Below are 26,594 nucleotides of genomic sequence, written 5' to 3'. Positions count from 1 at the left end.
TGAGCCCCTCGACCTCGGGTTCCTCATCCTCGGGGCGTAGAGCGGCACCGCAGGTACCGCAGAAGAAAAAGGCGGTACCGGTGCCTTCGCTGGATGAGCGGATCGCCGCTGTCCTGCAGGTGCAGCTTAAGGAACAGTTGCAACAACTCTTTCCTGCACTTTTGGCACTGAGTCTTCCGGTCCCGGTCCACTCTGAGCCACTGGTACCGACAGTGGAACAGCCCCTTCTTTCGGCATCCACTTTGTCGGTACCGGTACATTCTGCTTCCTCGGTCTCCATGCCAGTCCTCGCACCGGAACCGAGAGCTCAACACCAGGCTGTTCAGACTTCGGCACCAATGCAGCCCTTAACGTCTCCCGGTACCGTGTCTATGAGGTCAGGTAAGTCGGCACACAAATCCCGACACCTGGAACCCTCCACACCGGAATCTCGAGACCGCAGTTTTCAGGTTCGGGATCCTGATCTGTGGGGTGACTCAGAGGACCCTCTTCTCTCTGAAGGGGAATGTTCATCTGGCGATGAGGATCCTTCTGCTTTAGACCCATCCTCTAAACCAGATGTAACCTCTTTCTCATCTTTTTTAAAAGAGATGTGTGACTCTCTCTCTATTCCCTTGGAGGCTGAGTCAAAGAAATCCAAAGCTTTTCTTGATGCACTGGATTTTGACCAACCTCCAAGGGAATATCTCAAATTACCTCTCCATGACATCTTGAGAGAGACGTTTTACAAGAATTTAGAGACACCTTTGACCATCCCTGGAGCCCCCCACAAGTTAGACTCCTTATATAAAGTCATCCCGATTCCTGGGTTTGACAAACCACAGCTCCCACATGAGTCTCTATTAGTGAAATCCACTCTAAAGAAATCCACGGGAGCTAGTGTATACGCCTCAGTCCCTCCTGGCAGAGAAGGTAAAGCCATGGACAAATTTGGCAAGAGGTTGTACCAGAATGCGATGTTAGCCAACAGGTCAGGGAATTACGCTTTCCACTTCTCATTCTATCTCAAGCATCTCATACAAAATCTGACTGCTTTTGAGAAGTACCTCCCTGACCGTAAAAAATCTGCCTTTCGCCAAACTTCTTCATCGCTCTTACAACTTCGAAAGTTCATGGTCAGGTCGATCTATGACACCTTTGAGCTAACCTCTCAGGCCACAGCTATGTCGGTGGCCATGCGCCGACTGGCATGGCTCAGAGTGTCAGAACTTGATGTCAATCATCAGGATCGACTGGCTAATGCACCTTGCCTGGGGGATGAGCTGTTTGGAGAATCCATGGACTCCACTACTCAAAAGCTTTTGGCTCATGAAACTAGGTGGGATACTCTCCTCAAAACAAAAAAGAAGACCCCCACCTACCAGGCCTTTTTGTCAGCAATCGGCCTACCAGCGTCGATTTGTGGATCGTCCTTTGCCACCGGTAGCTCAACAACCCAGGCATCAGAGGCAACAACAAAGGCAAAACACTAGACCTGCACAGCAGCAACAACAGGTGAAGCCGCCTCCTCCACAAAAACCTTCACAACCCTTTTGACTTGGTTCTCCAGGACATAGCCAGTATCCCTCCATCTGCCCATCTTCCGCTGCCTATAGGAGGACGCCTTACTCATTTCATAAGCCGTTGGGAAACCATCACCTCGGACCAGTGGGTCCTCAACATCATCCGCCACGGCTACTCTCTCAACTTTCAGACTCTTCCTGCCCAAGGTCTACCAAAAGAGTCTGCTTTGATCACTCCTCAGTCTTCCCTCCTTCTTCAAGAGGTTCAATCCCTCCTCCTTCTGAACGCCATAGAGGAAGTTCCTCTAGATCAAAAGGGGCAAGGATTCTACTCCCGTTATTTTCTAGTTCCCAAAAAGACAGGAGATCTCAGACCCATCCTAGATCTTCGCGATCTCAACAAATGCTTGGCCAAAGAGAAATTCAGAATGCTTTCTCTGGCCACTCTTTACCCTCTTCTCAATCAAGGCGACTGGCTATGTTCTCTCGATCTCAAAGAAGCATACACTCATATACTGGTCAATCTGGCCTCCAGACAGTACCTACGCTTCATGATCAATCGTTGTCATTACCAATACAAGGTGCTATCCTTCGGTCTTGCCTCCTCTCCAAGAGTGTTCACCAAATGTTTGATTGTGGTGGCTGCCTTTCTACACTCTCACCACCTTCAGGTCTTTCCTTACCTGGACGACTGGTTAATCAAGGCCAATTCATCTCAGACTGTTCTCCTGGCCACCAACTAAACCATCCTGTTTCTTCAACTTCTGGGGTTCGAGATCAATCTACCCAAATCTCATCTCATCCCCACTCAGAGACTTCAATTCATCGGAGCCGTCTTGGACACAGTCCTCATGAGAGCGTTCCTGCCATCCAACCGTCTTCAAACGCTTCAATCTCTATGTCAGCAGGTGCTTCCACAACGTTCCATCTCTGCCAAGCAAATGATGATACTCTTGGGTCACATGGCCTCCACAGTTCATGTCACACCCTTCGCACGTCTTCACCTGCGCACTCCTCAATGGACCCTAGCTACCCAGTGGTTCCAAGCGATGGATCCTTGCTCACGTCACATATCTGTGACATCATTTCTTCGTCAGTCTCTACAATGGTGGTTGATATCCTCAAATCTCTCCAGAGGTCTTCTCTTCCATCTACCTCCTCATCAACTTATCATCACCACCGATGCCTCCCCTTACGCCTGGGGAGCTCATTTGAACGAGTTCCAAACTCAAGGACTTTGGACAGCTCAGGAAATGAAGCATCACATCAATTTCCTGGAACTCAGAGCGATGTTTTATGCCCTCAAGGCCTTCCAACATCTTCTCTTTCCTCAAGTCCTCCTGCTGTGCACAGACAATAAAGTTGCGATGTACTACATCAACAAACAGGGTGGGACAGGCTCTCGCCTCTTATGCCAGGAAGCCCAGAAGATCTGGACTTGGGCCACAGATCACCATCTATTCCTGAAAGCTATCTACATTCAGGGAGAACAGAATTCCTTAGCGGACAAACTCAGCAGAATTCTCCAGCCTCACGAGTGGACACTCGATCCTTTAACTCTGCAGTCCATCTTCGCTCAGTGGGGCACTCCTCAGATAGACCTCTTTGCAGCTCCTCACAATCACCAGCTGCCCCTATTCTGCTCCAGACTCTACTCTCCTCACCGTCTGGCAGCGGATGCATTTCTCCTCGATTGGTCCAATCTGTTCCTGTACGCTTTCCCTCCTCTGCCTCTCATGTTAAGAACCTTGTTCAAGCTCAAGAGGGAACGAGCCACCATGATTCTGATTGCTCCACGGTGGCCCAGGCAACATTGGTTCTCCCTTCTACTTCAACTCAGTTCCAGGGAACCCTTTCTTCTTCCACTGTTTCCTTCTCTGCTTACGCAACATCAGGAGACCCTTCTACATCCCAACCTCCAGTCTCTGCACCTGACAGCTTGGTATCTCTCGGGCTGACTTCTCATGATACTCTTTTGTCTCAGCCCGTTCGCTCCATTCTGGACGCATCCAGGAAACCGGCCACTCTGCAATGTTACCATCAGAAGTGGACTCGATTTTCTTCCTGGTGTCTTCTTCATCATTTTGATCCCACTTCCCTCGCAGTGGAGACGTTGTTGGATTATCTCCTTTCTTTGTCTGACTCTGGCCTCAAGTCTACTTCCATCAGAGTCCACCTCAGTGCTATTGCTGCTTTTCATGAGCCAGTTCATGGAAAACTCCTCTCAGCTCATCCCTTGGTGTCCAGATTCATGTGGGGTCTTTTCAATGTGAAACCACCTCTTAAAGCCCCTCCTGTAATCTGGGATCTCAATGTGGTTCTTTCTGCCTTAATGAAGCCTCCATTTTAACCTTTGGCTACCGCTCCTTTCAAGTTTCTCACTTGGAAAGTACTTTTCCTTATTGCTCTTACCTCTGCCAGGAGGGTCAGTGAGTTACATGCACTAGTTGCAGATCCACCTTTTACTGTCTTTCATCATGACAAGGTGGTTCTGTGTACACATCCAAAGTTTCTCCCTAAGGTTGTCTCTGAATTCCATCTTAACCAATCCATTGTTCTGCCTGTCTTCTTTCCGAAACCTCACTCTCATTCTGGAGAACAGGCTCTGCATACTTTGGACTGTAAGCGGGCTCTAGCTTACTATTTAGACCGTACTAAGCCCCACAGATCATCTCCCCAACTTTTTCTGTCCTTTGATCCCAATAAATTGGGACGTCCTGTTTCTAAATGTACATTGTCCAATTGGCTTGCAGCGTGCATTTCATTCTGTTATGCTCAGACCGGACTGACACTGGAAGATGCTGTCACGGCCCATAGAGTTCGAGCTATGGCAGCATCTGTAGCTTTCCTCCGTTCCACTCCTATTGAGGAAATCTGCAAGGCTGCTACTTGGTCCTCAGTTCATACTTTTACATCTCACTATTGTCTGGATGCATTCTCCAGACGGGATGGACACTTCGGCCAATCTGTTTTGCAAAATTTGTTTTCCTAATGGCCAACCTTCCCTCCATCCCTTTTTTTGTTAGCTTGGAGGTCACCCATCAGTCAAGAATATGCTGCCTGCTTGTCCTGGGATAAAGCACAGTTACTTACCGTAACAGGTGTTATCCAGGGACAGCAGGCAGATATTCTTGCGTCCCACCCACCTCCCCGGGTTGGCTTCTTAGCTGGCTTATCCTAACTGGGGACCGCGCGCCTCTGTCGGGCGGGAAGGCACTCGCGCGTGCGCGGTGCGGCCTACTAGAACTTTCCAAGTTCTTAGAGTGCAATCACTCTAAAATTGTCCGTACCGGGGCTCCGTCGGTGCCGTCACCCATCAGTCAAGAATATCTGCCTGCTGTCCCTGGATAACACCTGTTACGGTAAGTAACTGTGCTTTATATATTTAGGGGCTAAGCCGTAAAGTACCTTGAAGCAAAAACAACCAAACTTGAACTTCACACATGCCTCCATCGGCAGCCAGTGTAGAAGTCGATAGGAAGGTGTTACATGATCAAACTTCTTCAGTCCACAAAGTAGCCTAACCGCTGCATTTTGTACCAGTTGCAATCACCGCATATTTTTCTGGGAGAATGCCAAATAGGCGATGTTACAATAATCGAGTTGACTCAGTATGAGGGATTGTACCAGAATTCTAAATGATGAGACATCGAAGTAAGCTTTGATGGACCGAAGCTTCCAGAGGGTGAGAAAGATCTTTCTAATCAAGAAGTCTACCTGGTCTTTCATGGTCAGACTCTGGTCCAGTGTTACTCCCAATACCTTCATAGTGGGTTGAATGGGATGACTAAGGTTATTGATGCACAGTGATGCTGTAGTGTCAAGTGGATGTGGTGATGCTATCAAAATTTTTGTTTTCTCTGGGTTTAGCTTTAGTCTGAACTCAGTCATCCATTGCTCCATCTGATTTAGTATCTCTGTTGCTTTGGGGGTGACTTCTGAGATAGAGGTATTGAATGAGATAATTATTGCATCCCAGCCTCTAGTCCATAGTCTGCTATTGAGACAGACATGGGGGAAGCCACTGCTTGCCCTAGATTGGTAGCATAAAATGTTGCTACTATTTGGGTTTTTGCTAGGTACTTGTGACCTGGATTGGTTGCCATGAAGACAGGATAACTGGACTAGATGGATCATTGGTTCGCTTTGGTAAGTCTTATTTCAGCACTTCCTTTGAACCATATCCCAGAATCTTGATTATAATTGCTCTTAAAAGGGAAGGTGAGGGAAGTTGATAGTGTGGACCCAGTCTCCAAAACACATTGTCTTCTTTTTTCACAGTTCAATCTTGATCCCAATGATAAGAATATAAGAATAGCTTACTGGGTCAGATCAATGGTCCATCAAGTCCAGTAGCCCGTTCTCATGGTGGCCAATCCAGCTCCCTATTACCTGGCCAAAACCCAAGGAGTAGCAACATTCAATGCTACCAATCCAGGGCAAGCAGTAGCTTCCCCCATGTCTTTCTCAATAACAGACTATGCACTTGTCCTCCAGGAAATTGTTCAAATCTTTCTTAAAATTAGCTATGCTTTCTGTTCTTACCACAACCTCTGGCAATGCATTCCAGAGCTTAACTATTCTCATGAGTGAAAAAATAGGAGGCTATTGGTTTTAAAAGTATTTCCCTGTAACTTCACGTGTCCCCTAGTCTTTGTAATTTTTGATGGAGTGAAAAATCGATCCACTTGTACCCATTCTACTCCACTCAGGATTTTGTAGACTTCTGAACACTTGCTGACATTGGTCTGTGCAGAAAATGATCACATTATCCTTGTAAAGCAATCATTTTACTTGCTGTCTTCCCTGGGTGCCTCTTATTCCTCTAATTTCCATGTGTTTTGTTTCTTGAAGAGCTCTGTAGCAAAAATGGAAGAAGTGAAAGAGGAAGCGGTCAGCTTTTATGGTATTTGGAATAACGCTTAATAGCGTGGACTGTAGGCAAGAATAACTAGCAGATTGGATTGATAGGTTGGTTTCTTTCTGCTGTGTTAAAATCCAGGAGACTCTGGTTTTGTTCCCTTCTTCAGTATTTACACTGGAGCATATTGCTTAACTGTATTCTCAGTATCTGGTTGTAAGATTTTTATATGTTTTCCAGCTTTCTCCTTCCTCTTTTCCTGACACTGCCTGCTTCTACAGATGAAGTGGAGTAAAGCTAAAGTGGACACAGAGCAGAAAACAATTATGCTGCTTCCTTTCCTTAAACTCCTGTCACATAGCGTGGAATATTTGCTTCAGCCTTTTTTCTTCCATCCTGTGAGGGACAAGATGAGAAGTAGTGAAATGAGCAAACATTGCAGAGCAGAATACAGTTACTTTGCCCTTATCTCCAGTTTCTCCTCTCCTGTTTTCTGCATATTGTCTGGAAGGGAAGGACTGTAATTGTAAACAGCAGTTCCCCATATTGAAATTATATACTGCTCTCAATATTTGATGCCAGAGGCTATATATAGCATGTGTTACATATGTCTAAATTTCACATGCATGAATTACATACCTTCTGCTTTGGCTTATATAGCTGATCCCATCCTATTACTAATTTTTCATCCTTCCTATCTTCGTTTCCCGAGTGAGGGCCATCCACCTGTGTCTCATAGGACAAACATACCAATTAACTGACTTGTAATGTAATACTGATTGTAATAATTAGCATCTTTAAGATGAAAATCAGTTAAGAATTAAGTTGCTATCCTGCTGGGTACTTTGGAATAGAGAATGACACAGGGACAAATTTTTCCCCGTCCTCGTGGGAACTCATTTTCCAGTCCTTTCCCTGTGAGTTCTTTTCCTGTCTCTGCCCCATTCATGCAAGATCTGTTCACATCTTCACAAGCCTCAAACACTTTTAAATCATAAGTGTTCGAGGCTTGTGCAGTTATGGCAGAGGTTACAGGAATGGGACAGGGATGGCGACAAAACTTGCGGGGACGGGACATGGAAATTGAATTCATGTGGGGATGTGGAAGTATATTTGTCTAAGCATATTGTTTTTAACTGAAAAATTTTAAACTCCCTACCTTGATACAAAGTTTGCAGATTTTATACCAAATTTTTAAAGGGAAGATATGTATCTATCTGTTTTCCCATCTGTAAGCTGGGTTATCCCAGGACAAGCAGGCAGGCTATTTTCACATGTGGGTGACGTCATCCGACGGAGCCCCGATGCGGATGCCTCACAAGCAGACTTGCTTGAAGAAACTAGAAGTTTCGAGTCGCCCGCACCGCGCATGCGCGAGTGCCTTCCCGCCCAGTGCACAGGGCGCGTCTCCTCAGTTCTTAGTTTTCTGCAGAGCCGAGAAGTCCATCTTTGACTCTCTGTGTTCAGCTTTGTTCACTTTGCCTTCTCTTCGACCGCGGTTTGTGTCTTTTTATTCACGAATCACTGTTTTTCTTTGTTTTCATTTGTTTAAAAAAAAAATAATTTTATTTTCTTCCGTTTGTTCTCCGGGACAGGCTGCTCGGCCGCAGCCCGCGTGCTTCGACTTTGCGGCGACTATTTTTTGGCCTATGTCCCAGCCTGCTACAGGATTTAAGAAGTGTCGCAAGTGTAGGTGCACGATCTCCCTTACAGACCCTCACAGACGCTGCCTCAATTGCCTTGGGCCGAAACATCATCCAACCTCGTGCACACCTTGCCTAACACGTCAACCTCGAGCCTTTAAGCGTCGTTGCCTTTTGGTGTATAAGCTCTTCGACATGGAGTCTCCATCTGATCCCTCGACTTCGAAGGTGTTTTTGACCTCGACTTCCATTGATGCTCCTTCAGCGCCTCCTGCTTCCACCTCGAGCCTCATCAAACCTTCATCGTTTGTAGCGGCTCTTGCTTCGATGTTACCTGCTGTACCTTCCCCTGTTTCCTCAGGTCAAATAGCTCAGCAGTCGGTTCCACCGGTGGTGATTAAAGTGTCCAAGGCTACTAAGTCGAAGCACTCTCACACTACCTCGAAGGAACCTCCAGCTAGGGCAGGTGGGCCGGTTTCAGATGTGGAACCCACCTTGCAGGCTTCTTTCCAGACCATATTAGAGAAGCAGTTTCTTCAGTACCTTACCATTATGGGTCCTAAGCTGCTTCCTATTATCCTGCCTGGACATTTAGCAGACTCCCGCGGGGTTGAGCCGCTTTCTATGTCCCAGCCGGGGCCTTCACACTCTTCGCAGGGAGCAGAGTCTCTGCGAGTGTTTGGTCTGCCATCTAAGCACGACATGCAAGGAGTAGATTCTTTACGAGTGCCTTGACGAGAATCCTCACACTCAGCATGGAGCACAGTCTTTGCGAGTGCATTGAGGTTCTTCTTCCAAGCCTCTGGAGCTTCGATCTACAGCCTCTAGCCCTATTCACACGTTGGCATCGGCTCCATGTGTCTCCGAGGTGAAGTCTCCTCAATTCTCGAGATCTGGTTCTAGACACAGCTCTCATCATCGTTCGAAGCCTTCATTGAGGCATTCTTCCAGGCATCGTTCTTCGCAGGATGTCCCCTCTTCCTCGAAGCCTCGTTCCTTTTTTTTTTTTATTATTATTTATTTATCAAATTTTTACATGTTATAAATCAAGTATCCACTTGTACAGAAAGTTGAAGAAAAGCAAGAAAATAATACTCAAAGGTAAAATACATGGTAATCAAATCAAATCAAATAAATTTTTTAGCTTAAATTCAGCTCAAGTCCTCAAAATTAGATCCAAGAAGGATAAGGCGGACATATTAATGCTAACAACTGCTAACAACTATCAATTCAAATATTAGGAAAACAAGATCCCTTGGCTGAGGAAGGATATCATTATTCAAATGCACTTCACTTTGATTTTGATTTTCCTTCATCCAGCCGAGTTCCTGCCAAAAAGGCTGTCAACTGGAATGGTTCAAAGGATACATATTTCTTCATGTGGTATTGTATTACACATTTACAAGGGTGTCGAAGAAAAAAAGTCCCACCAAGAGATATAACTCCTGGCTTCATCAAAAGAAACTCTCGCCTTCTTCTCTGGGTTTCCCGTGCCAAATCTGGAAACATTAATATTTTTTGTCCAAGAAATTCTTTCATTTTGTTTCTAAAGAACAATCTAAGCAACCAGTTTTTATCTGGAGCAAGAGCCACAGTAAGAAGCAATGTTGCCGGAGATGCAAGCTCTCTATCCGAAAGTTCCAAGATTGCTGAAACATTAATTGGTTGATTATTCTCCTGTTGTTTAGATGGTGATTTAATAGCTTTCATTGATAGGTAATATATTTGAGTAAGTGGTGGTAATGTATCCTCTGGAATACCCAAAATCTCCAACATATAACGTTTCAACATATCCCTAGGCGTCACCGAGGCTATCTTAGGAAAGTTAATCAGTCGGAGATTATTATTACGAGAAAAATTCTCCAAAGTTTCCAGTTTTCTACGCAAATTTGTATTATCTTTTATTATTGCTTCATTAAGCTGTTTTGATACTTTTAACTCCTGTTGTATATTCTCAATAGAATTCTTAGATTCACCAATTTCAACTTTTATGTTTTTTATCTCAGTTTCTTGAAGAGTAATTTTATTTTCCAGCTGCAAAAGCTGGGGCTTGACAGACTTGGCTAGGTCAACCACTAAATCCCAAATTGAGTCCAGTGTTACTTCTCTGGGTTTTTCAATAACATATGAAGGATTAAAAGTTTGAATAGTCTCACCAGTTTTCAGCTGTTCCTGGCGGTCCTTCTGCTGGCCTGAAGTAGTCCCTGATGTTTCCAATTCCTCGATGTTCTTTGGACTCACCTGAAAACTCAGGGAGTCCATCTCCATGCTCCCATCTCTGTTCTCCCTGGCCTCCTAGGGTAGATGCCTGCCTTCTCCCGGCAGCTCCTCCACTCGTGGGGAGCTGGTAACCTGAAGAGGTGGGGGAGGTGCCCTAGCGTCGGGGATCCGCGTAGTCTCTAGCCCCAAGGAGATCACCTCATTTCCGCCCCTCTGAGGCGTCTCCAGCAGGGGTGCCGACGCTGCCGGGATATCCTGCATCCGACGCAGGAGTTCTTCTATATTGCCGAACGAGGGGACCGCCGAACGCCGCAAGGCTCCAGCGGCGCTGCGGCCTCTCCTCTTCGGCATTCTGAGTAAGTAAATCTTTTCGGAGGAAAATTTTTCAGAAAATCTCCGGCGTGCTGCTTAGCGTCCGGGACCGTCGGCCATCTTGGATTGTTGTGTCTTCAGCCTCGTTCTACTCAGACCTCGACCAGACCACCTCGGTCGAGGTCTCCAATGCCGGACCTCGAGGATGTTCCGGTCTCAGTTGCCTCATCCAAGTCACCAGGTTCCTTTGATGCTTTTTTCCATGCCGAAGATTCTTCTTCGACACAGGCTGCCTCGACGTCCTCGAGTCCTTCTCGAGACCAAGCCCTACCAGATCAGCTATCTTTTTCGTCTTTTTTATGACAGATGGCTTTGGATTTGGATGTAAAATTGGATATCTAGAAGTCATGCGTCTCCCTCAGCCTCCGGCTGAGAGTCTCAAGCTTCCTCTTCATAAGCTTTTAAATCAGACTTTTGCTCGATGCATAGAGACTCCTTTTTTCATACCAGCAGTTCCTGGAAAGTTGGACTTGAGGTATAAGACTGTGCATCACAAAGGCTTTGACAACTCACAGCTTTCACATCAATCCCTGCTTGTTGAGTCATCCTTGAAGAGATCCCATCCTTCCAAGGGCTATGCCACAGTTCCTCCTGGGAGAGAGGGGAAAACTATGGACAAATTTGGACGTCGCATCTGCCAGAATGCTATGATGTCCTCTTAAGGTCCTCAACTATAATTTTCATTTCCTATTTTGAATTTCTTCTTTCCCTTCTCCCGAAATGTTTGACTTAAATGGACAATCAAATGCATTTTGAGTTTCAAGAACTGAATGCTAGTTTCTCTCAACTGCGTCTCTATCTTCTCCAATCATCTTATGACGCTTTTGAGCTGTCTGCCCGGGCGGCTGCTTGCTCAGTGGCTATGCGTCGTCTTGCCTGGCTTTGTACCATTGACATGGACTCTAATCTTCAGGACCGCCTGGCTAATCTTCCTTGTCAAGGCAACGACCTCTTTGATGAATCCATCGAGGCGGCCACCAACAAGTTATCTGACCATGCAAAATCGTTTGCTTGCATTGTCAGAACCAAGCCGAAGCCGACTCCACCCAAGCCTACACGCCCTCTTGTCATCTATCAGAGGCGTTTTCCTCCAAAGTTGGCTTCTTATACTCGTCCTCCTTTGAAAAAGCAGCATCCTCAGAAGCAACAGCAATCTCAACCTTCTGCTGCACCTAAGGCTTCTCAGCCTTTTTGACTGTTTACAACAGAGCATAACCTCCATCATTCTGTCTCTGTCTCCCTTTCCCCCTGTCGGAGGTTGTCTCCATCATTTTTACCACCGATGGACGATAAGTACCCAGAGGTCGGATGTAATTACCATCATCAGGGAAGGATACTCTCTTCACTTCACTCAGGTTCCACCAGAGCTTCCTCCAAGAGAGTATCCTTCCAATCCGTCCCAGACCGCCCTTCTTCTTCAGGAAGCTCAAGCTCTGCTTCATCTCCATGCCATTGAGCCTGTTCCCCTGGAACAGCACAACAGGGGTTTTTACTCCCGTTACTTCCTTGTTCCGAAGAAGACGGGCGATCTGCGACCCATTCTGGATCTCAGGGCTCTCAACAAATTTTTAATCAAAGAAAAATTTTGAATGTTGTCCCTGGCATCTCTTTATCTCCTTCTCGAGCAGAATGACTGGTTATGCTCTCTGGATCTCAAGGAGGCCTATACTCATATTCCCATCCATCCGGCCTCCCGTCAATACCTCAGATTTTGGGTGGGGAATCTGCATTACCAATATATAGCTCTACCCTTCGGCCTGGCCTCGTCTCCCAGAGTGTTCACCAAGTGCCTGGTAGTGGTAGAAGCAGCTCTACGGAATAATGGTCTAAAGGTATTTTCCTACCTAGACGACTGGCTCATCAAAGATTCCACGTCTCAAGAAGTTATTGTAGCGACCCAACGGACTATCTGGTTCCTACAAAGTTTGGGATTCAAAATCAACTTTCCCAAATCTCAACTTCAACCCTCACAGAATCTGCAATTCATTGGAGCTGGTTTGGACACTGTCCAGCTCAGAGCATTCCTTCCTCAACGTCTGGAAGCTCTTCTGCAACTTTGTCATACAGTGTCTTCCCGCTCTTCCATCTCGGCAAGACACATGATGGTTCTTCTGGGTCACATGGTCTCCACAGTACACGTGACTCCTTTTGCCAGACTTCACCTCAGAATTCCTCAGTGGACCCTGGCATCTCAATGGACGCAAGTTTGTGACCCTCCTTCCCGACACATTTCAGTCACTCCTACCTTCAAGAAGTCTCTCCATTGGTGGATGCTCTCTTCCAATCTTTCCAGAGGCTTGATTTTTCAAACTCCCCCTAATCAAAAGGTCCTCACGACAGACTCTTCGATGGTCATCCGTACTCAAGGCTCATATCGATGGTCTCCGTACTCAAGGCCTCTGGACCAGTACGGATCGTCAGTGTCATATCAATCAGTTGGAACTCAAAGCAATCCTCGAAGCTCTCCATGCTTTTTAACATCTCCTTCACGACACAGTAGTCCTCATTCGCAAGGACAACCAAGTCGCCATGTATTATGTCAACAAACAGGGAGGGACAGGGTCTGCCTCCCTTTGTCAAGAAGCTCTGGAGGTTTGGGACTGGGCGATCCGCCACAACACCTTCCTCAAGGCTGTCTACATTCAAAGGGCGAAGAATTGCTTAGCAGACAACTTGAGTTGTCTCCTGCAACCTCACGAATGGACTCTCCATTCCTCGCCTCGTCACCATATTTTTTTCACAGTGGGGCACGCCACAAATAGACCTCTTTGCAGCTCCCCACACCTTCAAACTGCCTCAGTTCTGCTCCAGGATATACTCTCCTCACCGCCTCGAGACAGATGCTTTTCTTCTGGAATGGACGAATCTTTTCCTCTACGCATTTCCTCCATTCCCTCTCATTCTCAAGACTCTAGTCAAATTGAAGAACGATCATGCCACCATGATTCTAATCGCTCCTCGGTGGCCGAGACAACCATGGTACTCCCTTCTACTTCAACTCAGCAGCAGGGAGCCCTTCCTTCTTCCAGTTTTTCCTTCTCTGCTTACACAGAGTCAAGGATTTCTGCTTCATCCCAACCTGCAATCTCTACACCTGACAGCCTGGTACCTCTCAACATAACCCCTCTTCAATTTTCTCAATCTGTAAGAGACATTTTAGAAGCTTCCAGAAAGTTTACCACTCAACAATGCTATCACCAAAAATGGACTAGATTTTCTACATGGTGTTTTGCTCATCATAAGGAACCTCAGCATTTCAACTTATCTTCTGTTTGGACTATCTTTTGCACTTATCCAATTCTGGCCTCAATTCTACATCCATACGAGTCCATCTCAGTGTAATTGCGGCTTTTCATCAGCCTTTTCAAGGGAAACCCCTCTCTGCTCATCCAGTGGTTTCCAGATTCATGTAAAGACTTTTCAATGTCAAACCGCCTCCTGTGGTTTGGGACCTCAATGTTGTCCTTTCTCAACTCATGAAGCCTCCATTTGAACCAACTGATAAGGCTCATCTGAAGTATCTCACTTGGAAAGTGGTATTTCTCATTGCCCTCACTTCTGCTCGACAAGTCAGTGAGCTGCAAGATTTAGTTACTGATCCACCATTCAAGGTGGTTCTTCATACTCATCTGAAATTCCTACCTAAAGTAGTCTCAGAATTTCATCTCAACCAATCCACTGTACTTCCAGTGTTTTTTCCAAAGCCTCATTCTCACCCTGGAGAATCAGCTCTTCATACTCTGGACTGTAAACGTGCTTTGGCCTTCTACTTGGAACGCACCAAACCACACAGAACTGCTCCTCAACTTTTTGTCTCTTTCGATCCAAATAAGTTGGGACATCCAATTTCTAAACGCACCATCTCCAACTGGATGAAGAGGGTATCTCTTACTGCTTACTCTTACAGCTTGTATCTCATTCTGCTATGCCCAGGCTGGATTACTTCTTCACAGTAAAGTCACAGCCCATAAAGTCAGAGCTATGGCAGCTTCAGTAGCTTTCCTTAGATCTACACCTATTGAGGAAATTTGCAAGACTGCTACTTGGTCCTCGGTTCATACCTTCACTTCTCACTATTGTCTGGATACATTCTCCAGACGGGATGGACAGTTTGGCCAAACAGTATTACAAAATTTATTCTCCTAGATTGCCAACACTCCCACCATCCCATTCTGGTTAGCTTGGAGGTCACCCACATGTGAGAATAGCCTGCCTGCTTGTCCTGGGATAAAGCACAGTTACTTACCGTAACTGGTGTTATCCAGGGACAACAGGCAGCTATTCTCACAACCCACCCACCTTACCTGGTTGGCTTCTCTGCTAGCTATCTGAACTGAGGAGACGTGCCCTGTGCACTGGGCGGGAAGGCACTCGCGCATGTGCGGTGCGGGCGACTCAAAACTTCTAGTTTCTTCAAGCAAGTCTGCTTCTGAGGCGTCTGCATCGGGGCTCCGTCGGATGACGTCACCCACATGTGAGAATAGCTGCCTGCTGTCCCTGGATATCACCTGTTACTAAAAGTAACTGTGCTAAATGTCAATCGAAAATAAACATGTAGATTTGAAGATATAATCTGTATTATTTTCCTTCCCCTGACCTATATCTATCTCTGAGAATGTGTCCTCTCAATTTAACTAAAGTACTTATAGCATGAAAGGTCATATACATTTGGGCAGATTGAAGTGAGGTTGGTGATTTTCAGACAGCCAATTTACTCAAATGTCTAAGATTCATAACCAACAACAAGGTGCATATTTATGTTGAACTTCACTGATGTATCTTGAGACTTTGGTGATGGCAAAATGTTCTCTAAATTAAAGTAGATCCCTATGCATTTGATGTTTATACTTGGAAGCATCTGATTGAGTTCCACTAAATAGAAACACCAACTATCAATTTGATGGAATGAACTGTAGTAATTTCCAGAGGGAAGAAGGAAAGTATTGTCCTCCTCCTCCTCCTCCTTTAATTACAGTTGGGCAAAAAGTGTCATTGGTAAAACTGTGGCGTAGCAAGGTAGAGATTTAGACTCAAGAGTGCCAGGAAATTTTCTTGAGTCATATTCACTGGTCTAACCCATTTGTCTTCCCTATCATCATTTCCTCCTTTGGGAATTCCCAGAATGAATTTCCCTTATTTATTATCTCCTGGAACTGGTTCCAGTAATTTGATCATTCTGAGCCAAATATTTCTTTCTTTAACCTAACCTAGCCTCTTTCATTTGGCGTACATCAGCCCATTTTTTGTCAAAGTATATTATTGTTGCTTTAGATTGTAAATAGAAATGTAGCCCATGATGTTTATACACCTGTTTTACACACTTTTAAAACAAAATTAGATGCAAAAGAGCATGTTCATAATATGAAAAACATATATGTTGTAGTACTACAATTTGAAAAGTGTTGAAACATTTGATTCATTATATTTTAGAACTCTAGTGAGCTTTTTCTTTTAGCTTTCCATATACAGTGGTACCTCGGTTTACGAGTGTTTTGCAAGACGAGCAAAACATTCGCAAATTTGGTGCCTCGTAAACCGAGCTTGCCTCGCTGTACGAGCGCCCCCCCCCCCCCGTGAACCGGCACCCTCCCCCCCGCGATCCGTCACCCCCCTGCCGCCATCGGGCACCTCCTCGCCGCCACCTGAGATCACCCAACCCAACCCACCCAAACCCTCTTCTTACTTCCAGTGTAGCCACCGCATCGGCACCAGCATGTTGTGTGCCCGAAAATCTGCTTCCTGTGCCGGGCCTTGAGCATGTGCACATGCTCAAGGCCCGGCACAGGAAGCAGATTTTCGGGCACAGGACATGCTGATGCCGGCGATGCCGATGCGGAGGCTACACTGGAAGTAAGAAGAGGGTTCGGGTGGGTTGGGGGATCTCAGGTGGTGGCGGGGGGGTGCCGGATCACGAGGGGGAGGGTGCCCGTTCGCGGGGGGGGGCCTTCGGGGGGAGCAATGCCGGGTCTCGGGGGGGGGGGGAGCAGCGCTGCTGGCTTCGGGGGGGGGAAGGTTTGGGGTGGGAACATATCAAAGCAAGTTTCCCTTACTTCCTATGGGGAAACTTGCTTTGATATATGAGCATTTTGGATTACGAGCATGCTCCTGGAACGGATTATGCTCGTAATCCAAGGTATCACTGTATATTAAATACAGATTGCTTTGAACTTGGTACATATCAATGCTCAGAAGACATGTGACCTGGATTCTTGCCAGGTACTTGTGATCTGAATTGGCCACACTGGGCTTGTTGACCTTTTCTTTGTTCACTATAGTATACAACTCTTATGTTCTTATGAAAAGTGACTTAATTATGTTCATTTTAACATTCATGAATTGGTGTCTTTTCTATTGCTTTTTAATAATAATAGTAATAACAACTTTATTTTTCTATACCGCCATAATCTGCGACTTCTAGACGGTTTTCAATCAAGATAGCTGGACATTCAGCGAAATACAATATGCAGATAATCAGATGAAATACAAAGAACAGAAACTTTAAGAAAGCAAGAGTATAGAAATACAATTTTCTGAGCAAGAGTATAAGATGTACATTGGACATTCCACAATAGGGATAGTCCATATCATAACTAAAAGACCATATTTAAGGCATTAGCTTTAATGCTGTAATTGTAACATTACTGAATCCTTTGGGCCTTTCCAAAGCTTCCTATTTTGTTGTGTTATGAGTACATTTATATATTCAGTGAAAAGTGGTTTACAGCAAAACCAATCAACTAAGTGTTAAAACAAATTTGATTTTGTTATAAACACAATCATTCTTGCTTTTTTTTTTTTTTTTTTACATATATTCTACATTCATTGAAACCCCTTTCTTCAATCCACAGGACAGAGTTGAAAAATCACTGTAACACATACAAAAAACAAAAGCAACTCTCTTCTGCCAACAAAGAGAGTCAAGCAGCCCAGTGTATTTTTAGCAGAGAAAAAGACCTCAAAGCAAGCAGGGGAAAATACAAATGGCACACAGCTGTATCAAAGAACACCCACTGTCCTCACAGGCCGAGAAAAAACTCCACTTATTCCAGGCCTGCCAGCTCACTCTCAGGCAGGTAATTGTAATATGCTGATAATACTTCCCAGCTTCAAGTTGACAAACAAGCAGGGCTTAACGCCCCAGCAATGTCCCAAATAGCCAACTAATAAACTAAGACATTTCCCCATACAATTCAACATACAAAAAAATTGTTAGATTTTGGTGCCATCATAGTGACAACAACATAAATTTCTCTAGTATCAGACATTTTGTGAGGAAATACAAAAAATATGAAAAAGCCACTTAGGTCTCTCAGTGCTATTATATGGTAGATTTGCTCTAACTTTTGAACTCGCTTAACAAGGAGCTTATATTCAGAAAAGAACACAACTGTAAATATTGACGTTGGCCCTAGAATTTCAGTAAACCTACTAGGAAAACTATATACGCCAGACTAGAGACCCCCCTACATAGAAACTCATGCTAATACAACATCTGACCTTGGTCACATACCGGTACCTAGAATTTAGATAGACCCTCACAAAGTACTGAATAAGTGATCACAAACTAAAAAGAGAAATATACAGACAAAAATTAAATTAAAACTCCAAGAAGCCAGACTCTGCATGCAGATAGCACACATAAATTACAAAAACTGACATTCCATATGCTACTCTGAGCTGTAACTTGTCCATATGTTGACTTAAGATGCTGTATCAAGTATTTTAAAATCTTTTCTGTCTTATAAAAGTATTTTGGTTCTCCATTTCTTAACAGCTGTTTACGTGCACAATTGTTCTAGTTGTATGGTTACAGTCCATGTTTTTTCCAGACTGATGTGGATCCTATATTATACCTATGTGCCATGTTGCACTTTGCTAATGTCTGTTAGCGCATGCTAAGCTTTAGTAAAAGTCTTCATATTTATTTAAATGAATGCTTCATACTATGAGAGAAATGGGAATGTGAGATTTGAAGGTTTATAGCAGTAGATTATATAGAAGAAAGAGCAAAGAAATAACTGCTACAGTTTTGAATTTTTATTAAAGGGACATAGTCATGGATGGTAGCTTGGGAATGAAATATACTTAAGTCATTTGCAGTGGCATGCAATAGCTTCCTTAGGAGCTGGCGCATCTGGATGTACTAAGTCCTGTTGCTTCAGTTTGCATAATCCAGGCCTTCGCACCAGAGAGGAAAATAAGACAGGAGGCATAGGCATAACCATAAAATAGAAAATTCTTTCCTTCTCAAAGCATGCATTGAAATGTGAATATAGTTAGCTGAGAAATTCATTTGTGTAATTTATAATTCCAAGTCTCTAATTAGATCACTTTGCAAGACACTCGTTTTCCTCAGAGTAAACAGGTTGACTGACTGTTTCTTTCTTTTTTTTAGTCTTTTGTGTATTTATTGAAAATTTCAGATAACAACAAACAAACATAATTATACATGAGAGGGAATATCAGTACAGATATTTACGGATGAGATGATAAGGAGAGTGTGGCACAGCGGTTAGAGCTATAGCCTCAGCACCCTGAGGTTGTGGGTTCAAATCCTGCGCTGCTCCTTGTGACCCTGGGCAAGTCACTTAATCCTCCACTGCCCCAGGTACATTAGATAGACTGTGAGCCTGCTGGGACAGATAGGAAAAATGCTTGAGTACCTGATTTATAATCCATTCAGAGCTCTTTTGGGAAGGAGGGCTAAAAAATTGAATAAATAAATAAATTTCAAAGCAGACCATTTCTTATCAAAATTTGTAATATACCAATTAGGCTTATACTGTATGCTAAACATGTCAAGTTCTACCATCTATCTTAACTAACTTTAGAAAGATCCTTTCAGGTGGCACAAATAAAGCAATGAGAGAACACAATAATAAATAGTTACAGTGGTACCTCGGTTTACGAGTGCACCAGTTTGCGAGTGTTTTGCAAGACAAGCAAAACATTTGCAAAATCGGCACCTCAGAAACCGAGCGCGCTTCGATTTGCGAGCGCCCCCCCTGCGAACGGCACCCTCCCCCCCGCGATCCGGCACCCCCCCCGCCGCCATCGGGCACCCCCGCCGCCATTGGGCACCCCACCGCCGCGACCTGAGGTCCCCCCAACCCACCCAAACCCTCTTCTTACTTTTCTGTAGCCTCCGCAGCGGCACCGGCACCAGCATGTCCTGTGCGTGGTGCCGGTGCCTGAAGATCTGCTTCCTGTGCAAGGCCTGAGAGTTCACGTCGAACGTGAACTCTCAAGGCCCAGCACAGGAAGCAGATCTTCAGGCACCGGCACCACGCACAGGACATGCTGGTGCCGGTGCCGCTGTGGAGGCTACAGAAAAGTAAGAAGAGGGTTCGGGTGGGTTGGGGAGACCTCAGGTCGCAGCGGGGGGGGGGGTGCCCGATGGCGGCAGGGGGGGTGCCCGATGGCGGCGGGGGGTACCGGATCACGGGGGGGGCCTTCGGGGGAGCAATGCCGGTTCTTGTGGGGGGTGGAAACATATCAAAGCAAGTTTCCCTTACTTTCTATGGGGAAACTTGCTTTGATATACGAGCATTTTGGATTACGAGCATGCTCCTGGAACGGATTATGCTCGTAATCCAAGGTACCACTGTATATTCATGTAAGATAGATTTAAAGCAGATACCTTTTAACAAAATTATTTTAGAAGAAATACTTTGAGATGTTAAATATTTTGCTTATGGTGGACCAGATTTTCATCCAAAACCTTTTAACATATGAACATTCAAAGATAAAATGTCTAAAATTGCCAGTTCTTAAACCACAAGACCAACAGTTCTTTGATAAAGTGGAATTGATAGGACTGTAACTGAGTCCAAAAAGATCTATGAGCCAAAAAATACATGGATTGAGTAATGGATAAAGATCTAGAAGATTTATATAAGGGAAGCCAAAATATATCCCATTCAGTCAGTAATTGGTTGACATATATCCTCTTCCCAGACTTTACGAAGACCATTAGAACTTGGCGTATCTAAATTCTTAAGGAATTTATAAAGCAGAGACACAATGTGACCTTTAGAAGAGATTTTAATTCAAAAATTATATAGACCAGGGATTTTTTTGAAAAGTATTATCAGCAAGGTTATTTTTATGAAGAACAGATTTTAATTGTAACAAGGGAAAAATTGAGTTATGCAAATAACTAGGAGTAAGGAGTGGCCTAGTAGGTAGAACTACATCCTCAGCACCCTGAGGTTGTGAGTTCAAGCCCCGCACTTCTTGTGACCTTAGACAAATCACTTAATCCTCCATTGCGTCAGATATATTAGATTGCGAGCCCCTTCGGGACAGAGATGGAAAAATGCTTGAGTACCTGAATGTAAACTGCTTAGACAACCTCCATTGATAGGGATTATATAATTAACTTAAGTAAATAAATAAATAAATGGACTGAATTTCGGAGAAAGTTCTCCAATATTTTGTTTAAGGATCAATGAAAAAACTAATATCCCATATATTTTGTTTTTGTCATAAAGACAAAGAAATCAATTTCTTATATATTAAGAAAAGTGGGTTGTTCCATAAAGATAATGCAAATGAATTGTTTATGGGAATCTCCATAACTGAATCAAGCTATTTAAGGAAATTATGGGAGACTTGTTGTTTCAAAGGAAATTAATAAGTATTTTTTTTATCAGTTTATACAAATGGGAAAGGAATAAAATTGTGAACATATTTAATATGTATGTAATCTTGGGGACAATTGTCATTTTTAATGAGTCTAATTACCCCACCAAGATAATTTAAGGGGTGACCAAGGTTGAGTATCATCTTTAACCTTTGCTATAACTGTATCCATATTGATTTTAGATATCAAAAAGTCCCTAATAAAATAAATGCCTAAGTATTTAATTGAAGAAGGAACCCATTTTAGAGAAAGATCAATAATACAAAAGGGAATACAGTGATTGTTTAAAGGCTTTAGCTCTGTTTATGCCAAATGATTTTATATCCTGAAAAACTAGAAAAATTAGAAATTTACCTTAATAGGTTCAGATAATGATGATTCAGGTTCAATTAAATATAAGAGTATATCATCAGCATAAACTGAGAGTTTATATTTCAAATTACCAAGGCTTGTTGAGACTGGTAAAATGACTTTTTATTGTGCAGGAGTTAAGATATGGAACTCCTTGGTGGGTCAGATATGAAATTGCTGTGAAAAGGGCATGTTTAGAAAATTACTTAAGATGCAGCTATTTGTAGATGCCTTTTACTAGTCAATAATTTTCCTCTTTGGCAGAGTTGATAAATTATTCATGATCTTTACTATGCAAGCTATGGTATTATTTTGTAGATATGATTTGTGAGGATTGTTTGTATGTTTATTTTATCATGTTTTTGTTTTAAAATTATGTAAATCGTTTAGTTTTAAACGGTATAGAAATTTTTTATATAAATAAATAACCCCAATGATATTAGTATTTTTTGTCGTATTGCAACCAATAGAGTTTCAAGAGCGAGATCAAAGAGCAAAGAAGATATGGGACATTCTTGTCTGTTTCCATGGTTGAGTATAAATTGCTCAGAGAGATCTCCATTGGCAACAATTTTTGCTGAGAGGAAAGTATTACAAAAGATGTATCATTTTGTATAAACTCTATGGGAAAACCAAAATGAGATAATACATGGAACAGGTACTGCCACTCTACCAGTCAAAGACTTTCTCTGCATCTAAAGATGCAAATAGAATAGGGTAATCCTTTGACCAGGCAGAGTGGAGTATATGGCAGAATAAATTAGTTTTATCAGAACCAAATCTATTTTTCAAAAAAACAACTTGATCTCTATGTATGAAGTTGAATGACTTTTTCCAATCTATAACACAAGATTTTAATATAAATCTTATAATCTAAGGGCTCCTTTTACTAAGGTGTGCTAGAGGTTATAGCGCATGCACCAGATTAGTGCATGCTAACTGAAAAACTACCACCTGCTCAAGAGGAGGTGGTAGCGGCTAGCATGCATGGCATTTTAGCACACACTATTCTGCGCGTTAAGGCCTTAACGCACCTTTGTAAAAGGAGTCCTAAGTTTAGAAATGAAATAGGATGATAGTTCTGAACATATTGAGGGTCTCTGTCAAATTTAGGTATGACCACAACATTGGCTTCTAAAAATCTTCCTAAAGATTTAGGATGAGATAAAAGTGCATGGTAATATTTTTGAAGATTTGCAGATAATACTGAAACAAGGGATTTAAAAAATTCAGCTGGAATACCATTAGGACCTGGAGATTTTGCAGAAGCCAAAAAAATCTTTATAGCCAATGAAATTTCTTGAAGTTGAATAGGTTAGTTTAAAAGCTGTAAATCTTGTGACTCAATTTGCGGAAGGTGTAGATTTGACAGAAACTTTGTGATAATGTCAAATGAAACCATGTATTCAGAGGTATATAAAGATTTATAGAAATTCTGAAAGATTGACAAAATACAGGAGTAGTGGTATAGACTTCTCCAGTGTTGGATTTCATACTAGCAATTTGCTGTTTAATTATTTTGCCTTTCAAATAAGAAGCCAGTAATGTTCCTGATTTATTGACTTCAGAGTAATATACTGCACTTTGTTTGAATGATATAGCAGAAGATATGTATGTTAGAAGCTTATTATATTGAAATTTCAGTCATTGCAAATTTTGATATATAGATTCATTATACTGTATTTGGAATATAAAAAAGTTTACAAACAACAAATGTCTTTCCTTAGTTGTGAAATGAAGGAGTTTAATGTTTTACATTTGTGAACTGTTATTGTTATGTGCTATTGAGTCCTAGCGACTTGAAGAATTGTGGATATGAAAAGAAATCCAATTTGTGCTAAAATGTTGGATGTCCTAAGTAGAGAATGACACGGAGACAAATTTTTCCCCATCCTCGCAGGAACTCAATTTTCCCATCCTGTCTCTGGGAGTTTTGTCGCTGTTGCTGCCCCATTCCTGCAAGCTCTGCCTTAACTGCACAAGCCTCGGACACTTAGGATTTCAAAGTGTTTGAGGCTTGTGCAAATGAGGACGGAGCTTGCAGGAATGGGGTATGGACAGGAAAAGAACTCACCGGGACGGGAACATGAGTTCCCGTAGGGACAGGGAAAAATTTGTCCTCTAGTCCTAAGGACCAAAGCATCCAAATAGGTCATTTTCCCTCCAAAAAAACATTTGGACGTCTAGTGGTTTTGAAAATGGATGTTTCCCATAAGACGTCCAAAAGTTGGAGCAGGGAAACATCCAAAATTGGACTTAGACACACTATTCAAAATGCCCCTCCACGTCTTGTGCACAAAAAATTTGTAGCAACGAAGCTGGTAAAAGGTATGGAGAACTTGAACTACAAAGAACGACTTAGAAAACTGGGACTGTTCTCCCTTGAGAAGAGGAGACTGTGAGGGGATCTGATTGAGACTTTTAAAATAATAAAAGGAATCGTCAAGATAGAGCATGACAAAAAGTTATTTACGATGTCAAATGTGACTAGGACAAGAGGTCATGGACAGAAGCTGAGGGGGGACAAACCCAGGACAAATGCCAGGAAGTTCTGCTTCACACAGCAAGTGGTGGACACCTGGAACGCTCTCCTGGTGGAGATTGCTGCGGAACCCACCGTTCTAGGATTTAAGGGCAAATTAGATGCACATCTCCTCGAAAGGCGCATAAAGGGATACGGGTGACTATGTTTTTGCCAGGTTATACCTGGCTGGGCCTCTGCGGGAGCGGTCACCGGACTTGATGGACCCAAGTTCTGATCCGGAGATGGCAGATCTTATGTTCTTATTCAGATTGCATGTGCATTCCGTCATATGCATTGATGTATGCACATGCAATCCAGCCAGTTCTAAGAGCCATTTGTCAACAGCCCAGCTCCTTATTCAGCACTCTCCCTCAGCTCTTCTTCTTTTTAAAAAAAAAAATTTTACACCCATGCCCTTCATTTAAACCAGAACAAGTTGTGGACTTTTATGCAGTAACAGGCATGAAATTCTCACATTACCTCATAACGACGAGCTAACTTTCTCATCAGACCTTATGTTAAAGCCCTAGTGTTACACTTGGTCCTCTTGTCTTCTGTGCACTCATTTACATCTGTGCAGAATAGCTAATAGCTTCATTAACATGTATTTAAATGTGTTGTACGCTGTCTGCTAGAGGCTTTGTGCAGAGTTAGCTCATATTCAAACCTTGCTTCTACATAGGGCGCCCACAAAATTGTTTGCAAAAAGCTAGCACATTTTCCTGCATTGACTCCTCAGTTCCTTCATCTTTCTTTAATGGTAATACATTTTTGGCTTTCTACCTGCATATATGTATGCATTCAAACTGTATAACTTTCAGCTTTCATTTTAAAGTGAATTTTAATTAGGAAGTGGGTGCTTGATACTCGTAATAACAGGGCATTATTTATTACTGTAGGAACTAGTTCACAATTATTTTTCAGTTAGCAATTCCAGCTGCAGCTTGTTAGTGACTACATCCCAGATTAGAAGAATATCCTCTCTGCAGTACATGAACTTCTATTGTTTGGAAATAAATAACCATCTCATCCTCTGTATAGTTTTGAACAAAGAATATAATGGTACATCTGGCTTATCTGTTAATCATAAAAAGATTAAGTAAATAGTACATACTCATAGGAACTATTATGGTCAAATCTAGAAACATATAGAACTTTTGAGATCATTTTCCTTTTTAACCCTTTCTCTTTATGTTTTGTAAGCCTTTTTCTATTATGGTACAGTGCATATGCTTGCAGTTGGAAGATGGGTGGATGTGCATTATAGATTGTCAGATATTTTAAGGATTTGTAAGTAGTAGCACTTCTTTAAGAAGCAGAGTAGGGCAAACTTCCATTTACCGGAAAGTTACTGAGGTCCTTATTGAGGGCCAAAAATGTATTTTTCCACTAGACAAACATTTCACTGGAAGATATGCTCACAAGTTCAGTATACAAGAAATTATTCTAATCATCTGAATTCAAATATGTTTTCGTTAAAGTCCCAAGAAATCAGTAGTACGTTTACATTTTCAGGTTTCTGTTCTGCACTGACCTTGCTGTGAATTTGCAAAATTTAATATAGATTCATCTCCAAATGCTAACAAGATGGCCATAGGTTTTAAAATTTGGAATTGCTAAGGCCAGAGGCAGTGGAATTTTATCCCTCCATTATTTTGTGGATAGTTTATATAGCATGTTAGGGGAGGTGGGATGTCACAAGATCATGGATATGGGAAGGAAGACAATGGGGAGTCGACTGAGGAGACAAGGGTCTTTGATCTTGACTCAAAGGGATTGAACTAGCACCATTGAGATATTTTTGGGTGGCCTAGGATTGGGAGGGAGGAATCTTAGAAGGGTAATCATGGCCAAGAGGACCATTTGATAAAGACATAAGGGTGATTTACACACATCAGGTACATTTGTATTAAATGTACTTTTGATGCCTGATTTACTTGAAGACTTAATGCCTTCAGTAAATTGGGTATTAAATCATGGTTTAGCAAAGCAAAACACCAAGAGCAAATGAACATATGTTCAAATTAGACGCTTTTATAAATTTCACACTGGTTAAATTTTCATACTTAGCAGTTTGTGATAATTCTTATTAGACTGGCATAAAATTTATTCAAAGATGCCCATATCATTTCAGACAACACAATGAAGCTCATGCGGTATAGCTTAACATGCAGACCCAAGGTCCTTTTGTGCATGCTGAAAATAACGTGCTATATAATAAGGCCTTAACATGCATGCAAAGGAAATTCTTCCATATATTGTGTACATGTTAAAATTAGTGAATTTCTAAATTGAAGGAAGGGGTATCATGTGCAGATGAGGCCTTAATACTCGTACATCTTAAATAGTATGGCGTTATCTTGTTACATATCAACTCATGCCTGAAATTTAACACCTGTTTCAGACCAGACATTAAAATACTTGTATGTATTACTGCTGGCTGTTGTAAATACTGGATGATCTCTATTTTCAAAAT

The 26,594-nt window shown here is 42.8% G+C and overlaps 1 protein-coding gene across 4 annotated transcripts in view; it reads left to right on the top strand.

Annotated features, from left to right (window-relative positions):
• Positions 1 to 26,594, top strand: part of ORC5 (origin recognition complex subunit 5) — a 144,054-nt gene that overhangs the window by 100,711 nt on the left and 16,749 nt on the right. Inside the window, exon 14 of one of the 4 annotated variants that reach the window (XM_033958470.1) lies at positions 22,065 to 22,178. The exons of the other annotated variants lie outside the window; for them this stretch is intronic. Within the exon in view, the coding sequence (XP_033814361.1) occupies positions 22,065 to 22,175 (111 nt within the window). The 3' untranslated portion in view covers positions 22,176 to 22,178. The remainder of the gene's footprint in view (positions 1 to 22,064; positions 22,179 to 26,594) is intronic. 4 annotated transcript variants of the gene reach the window in all.

This window comes from Geotrypetes seraphini, chromosome 9 (assembly GCF_902459505.1).
Source record: "Geotrypetes seraphini chromosome 9, aGeoSer1.1, whole genome shotgun sequence".
Lineage (NCBI taxonomy): Eukaryota > Metazoa > Chordata > Amphibia > Gymnophiona > Dermophiidae > Geotrypetes > Geotrypetes seraphini.
This window is presented reverse-complemented; position numbering and strand designations above follow the sequence as displayed.